This window comes from Solenopsis invicta, chromosome 3, assembly GCF_016802725.1.
Source record: "Solenopsis invicta isolate M01_SB chromosome 3, UNIL_Sinv_3.0, whole genome shotgun sequence".
Classification (NCBI taxonomy): Eukaryota; Metazoa; Arthropoda; class Insecta; order Hymenoptera; family Formicidae; genus Solenopsis; species Solenopsis invicta.
The window spans coordinates 22,659,900-22,664,939 of NC_052666.1; the positions used below are offsets into that span (position 1 = coordinate 22,659,900).

Consider the following 5,040-nt stretch of genomic DNA (forward strand, 5'->3'; position numbering starts at 1 on the left):
AATTATCCTTGAAAATAACAATCCAGTACTAATAGCAGACAGAACGAAAGGATTATTTCGAATGAGAGTAAGGAACAATAAAGATCAATGTTTGACAGCTATATCAATAAAAGATTGGCACAAACGACTTGCACACCAAAATGTCACTTATGTCAGAGACATACTGAAAAGAAACGACATAAAATATATCGACGACTGGAATGGTTACGTATGTGAAGGATGTGCTTACGGCAAGCAATGTCGCACTACACACAAAACGAATCCGAATACAGCTACAGAATGTCTGGATGTCATACACGTAGATTTAGGAGAAATGAACGAATTTTCATTAGGAGGAGCCAAATACTTTCTCTTGTTTAAGGACGACTATAGCCATTATCGAACCATATATTTTTTGAAAAATAAGTCAGAAGCAATTGAAAAGCTCAATATTTTTCTAAAGTTGGTTAACAATCAATTTGATCGATAAGTTAAAACTCTAAAGTCAGATAATGGAAAAGATATTAAAAATACTGAAAGTCGAAAGATACTTGAAGAACTTGGAATATTTCATGAACGTTCTGCAAAGTACACTCTAGAACAGAATGGACGTATTGAAAGAGAAATAAGAACTATAGTGGAAGCTGCTCGTGCCGAACTACATACTGGAAATCTTAGCAAGCAACTTTGGGCTGAAGCTATAAATTATTCCGTGTTTACCATAAATCGTACAGGTACCAGCTCGGTCAAAGGTAAAAGTCCAGCTAAACTTTGGTTTGGACGTCATGTGAGTATCAAGTCTACGAAGCCATTTGGTTGTAAATGCTACATACTCATACCAAATAAGGATCGTAAGAAGTTGGATAAGAAAAGTCAGAAAGGCATCTTTGTCGATTATGATCTTGAAGAAACAGGTTATCGTATATATGTTTCAAATAAAAGAAAAATAGAAATATCTTGCGATGTTATTTTTGATGAAAAATTGAATCAAAACCTAAACTCGACGGAAATCTTTCTTAATAGAAAACCAAAAGGCTTGAAAGAAGAAAAACACATCAAAAATTCTGAAAAAGAGGAGCATGTCAATCGACAGGAGGAGAATCATGATAAAGAGTCAAGCGATGAAGAAAGCTTTGCCAGCGTTGATGAAGTGGACGAAGAATCACAAATTTTCGATGAAGGTGAAATTCAATCTCAAGATGTACTACAGCGAGGACTACGAGATAGAAAACTTCTGAAGCCACCCAACAGGTATGATCCATGTGCTTCAAATCTAATGGCATTAATCGGAGACGTGGAAAAGATATCGAGGATGCTTTAAACAATCCAAAGTGGAAACATGCAATGGACGATGAAATGCACTCATTGGACAAAACACATACATGGTCACTGACTGAACTGCTAGAAGGTCGCAAAGCACTAAGTAATCGTTGGGTATTTCGAATTAAGGATGATGGAAAAATGGAAGCTCGCCTGGTCGCACGTGGATATGATCAACAGCAACCCAAGCAACATTGAGTCGACTGTTAGTCGACTATAAGCCGGCAGAAAAAGCTTATAGTCGACTGTAAGTTTTGACTAATTGCCGGCTTATAGTCGACTAATAGTCGACAAATGTCCCGATAATTGCTGGCTTTTAGACAACTAGTGTAGTCGACTTTTAGTCGACTGTTTCTTGCCGACTGTCAGTCAACTTTAATTGCTGACTTTAATAGTCGACTTGAAGTCAGCTTTTAGTCAATTTCACATCGATTGTAATTATTATTGAATTTTCATTGGATATATTGGCATCTCAACTAAAACACAATGTAAACGTTACCAAATAGTAAAATAATTATTTTTTTATTAGTTTACGATTTGATAACTTCAACATTTTGTGTTTTAGCTGGGATGTCAATATATTCAATAAAAATTCAGAATAATTACAGCCGACATAAAATTGACTAAAAGTTGACTTCAAATTGACTGGTAATCGACATAAGGATATGCTTTTTAAAAATTGTATTCTATTTTCATTGTATTTGCAATATTTTATTTTATTGTCACACATACATACATATATAGTTTAAGCGATTTTTTGTAGTAAGCAATACTCGCAGATTTGTCATTAAACTTTACCAATGTAAAAAACCGTTTTTGTAAGTCACATATGTGAAAATGGGAAAAATATTGGGCAAAAGTGAAATTTGTTATTATTAATTTATATTAACTGTATAATTATGTGTAACAATATAAATAGAATTAAAGTATATTGCATAATGAAAATAGATATTTGGTGAAAATATATAATATATCTAGATACGGATGTAGAAAAAAAAACTAAAAAACTAAAAGAAAAAACAATAAATGTAATTATATATAAAATATATTTATTTTTGTGCAAGTAACAAACGCAATCGGTCACCAGCTCGTCGCAGCCAATCTTGCATCAATAATTCTATCTCGCTGATAGTCGCCTCGCTATTCTTCATAACAGTTTCTACAATACAAATGTAATCATCCTCCTCATCAATTCATTTCTCCTCAGGTAATATATTGTAATCGTTAACATCATGAATAGTCTCATCATCAGGTACTACTGAGAGCTCTTCATATGATTTTGTCAAATTGCATTCTTCATTGGCGTTAATAGTGTCCGAATTTTTATTGTCAGATGTGTCAGTACTGTCTTCTCTCGCGTATGCACAAAGACGGCGATTTTTTTGCCGTCTGGATAACTCTTGAAAAGCCTTTGGCATCTGTAGTAACAATTGATTTATACACTATGATTGAGTATAGGATAGACGTTCGGCTTATGACATTTACGTAATTTGTAGCTTATCATAAATTTTATTGAACTGTAACATGATAGACGTTTTATATTTTAAAGCTATTAATATGTTATGATTCTGTATCTTTTTATGTTCTTGTAAAAGATCTTTATTAAACAATAATACATATACTCTAGCCATCAGCCTTTTACAATTTTCATCTTAATCAATGTAATGAAAACAGGAAGCTGGTTGAAATAAAAAAAGAAAAAAATATAAAGATAACGTTAATAAATTGAATGGAGTTCAAAGACAAATAAATATAGCAGCACAAGCTCGGTGACTTAAAAGCTCAGAATCTCCTTTTCAAATTAATTTTTTATTAATTTCTGTATGATAATTACATGCTAAGCTATTGATTTATTAGGGAATATTTTCACAGGTGTTCTCATATTTTTGACTGGTGCTGTAATTTAAAAAAAAGAACTTATACAAAATTAAAAAAAAATATAATAAAATATAAAATATATGTATATACAAAACCGAACGGCTTTTAGTAAATAATAACAATATACAATTTATAATTATACGTGCAAATTATGTGTTTTTTTTTTACTTATTGCCTTTTAAAGTGGACTCTACATCATTAAAATTTCTAATTCAAGACACGATTGGCTGATTATTGTATCTTAAATCTATGCTAATTGCTTTTCCATGTGCTTTATAAATATACAGAAGAGCTAATGAGGACACAATAAAGCTCGAAATAAATATATAATTTTTACAGAAATGCATATAAAGATTCTTCTGTAGACAATATTAAGTATGTTTACATATGTATATTTAATATTCTATCTACTTTTATGTTTTTATATTATTGTTTTTTAAGTTAACTATGTATGTTTTTCAATAATAATGAAGGTCTAATAAGAGCATGTTTAATTTTTATAACTTTATATTCCTTATGTCTTCATCCTAACACAAAAACTGCTTGTTTAGCTAACATCAAGCCTATATCAATTTACGAGTAAAAAAAGATTTTCTAAATAATGCATATATAACAATATTGTTAAAATTGAATGTGCAAAAGGGAACAAAGCAGCAATGTTATAATTGGAAGGAACAACATCGAGCAGCCAACGAACATAACCAAAAATTATTATCACATGCGAGGACCATTATTAACATTAACCTATAAATAACTACATAACAAATAACAATTTTCAAATTGATATATTTGTTTATATAGACGATTGTACTGCAGAATAAATTAGAATTAAACAAATATTTTGTTGAACCACACCTAAGTTGAAAAAAACAATATAAATTCTTTATGTAATTATATTATTTGATATTAATAATTAATATTCGCTTAGCTTGCAGTTGGATTATTCGCGAACGCTATACACTTCTGTTTTTTGTCTACGCACTAAATAATAAAAATATTTACGAAATTTACACTTGTTCACACTCACCGGAATGGAATAAGAATAATAAGAACAAGGAATATATAGGTTATAGACTGCAGGACTGCAATAGCTGACTGCAATAATCAGCATCAAGTCGACTGCAATAGTCGGCAAATAGTTGACTGAAAAAAGTCGACTTACAGTCGACAAATAGCCACTAATGTTGCTTGGGTTCTCTCTCTAACTGAAGGCCTAAACAATTAAAGGACAATCACGTTAAAAGAGAAAGAGAGAAAGAGTGAGAGAGAGAGAGAGAGAGTTGCGTCAAGATTAAAAAAAATTAAGAAAGCTAATTTTTTCAAAAGCATAATTTGAAAACATTTAAATAATAAAAAATTATGTAAAAATAAAAAGATGGTATATTTATTCGTGGAAAGACATTTATTTCTTCTTCATCATATGATGCGATGTCAATTATTTTTTTAAGTTCTGCGTAAAATGAATGTTTCTTTATTAAAGAACCAAATTCTGTCTGTTACTATTAAACATCTTTTTTAAGTAAAATATGATTGTGCAAAATATGGGCATAAACGTATTGATATGTATTAATATCAATGTTAATGTAAATATTTCAGACTATAATAAATAAAAATTACTCGAAAGTAGACGTAATTATTCATTTGTGCACATTCTCGACCCCTGTTCTGGATGCAACATACGCGATACGCGTCAGATTTTATTTGCAGCGAAATGGATGTTAGCACGGACAACAACCTACATCCATTTCTCGAGAGATGGATGTGGGTTGTTGTCCGTGCTAACATCCACACTGTTTTTAACGGCGGGTTGCAAAATGGATGTGACACGTAGTTCCCATTCTGACCAGAATAGATGTGCGTCAC

The 5,040-nt window shown here is 31.1% G+C and overlaps 1 protein-coding gene across 1 annotated transcript; it reads right to left on the minus strand.

The window, feature by feature from the left end:
- Window positions 1–2,328: 2,328 nt before the first annotated feature.
- Window positions 2,329–4,395, minus strand: LOC105197180. Its single transcript, XM_039447314.1, has 2 exons — window positions 4,205–4,395; window positions 2,329–2,717 (listed from the first exon to the last, which is right to left on the minus strand). The coding sequence occupies exons 1-2, from the start codon at window positions 4,286–4,288 to the stop codon at window positions 2,493–2,495; spliced, it is 309 nt and encodes a 102-aa protein (XP_039303248.1). The 5' UTR covers window positions 4,289–4,395; the 3' UTR covers window positions 2,329–2,492.
- Between the last annotated feature and the right edge of the window lie 645 nt (window positions 4,396–5,040).

Coding starts and splice junctions, on each gene's coding strand:
- LOC105197180 (XM_039447314.1), bottom strand. CDS start 4,288: ATGCTGATTATTGCAGTCAGCTATTGCAGTCCTGCAGTCTATAACCTA. Junction 2,718..4,204: donor ATTATTCTTATTCCATTCCG/GTGAGTGTGAAC, acceptor TTGTTACTACAG/ATGCCAAAGGCTTTTCAAGA.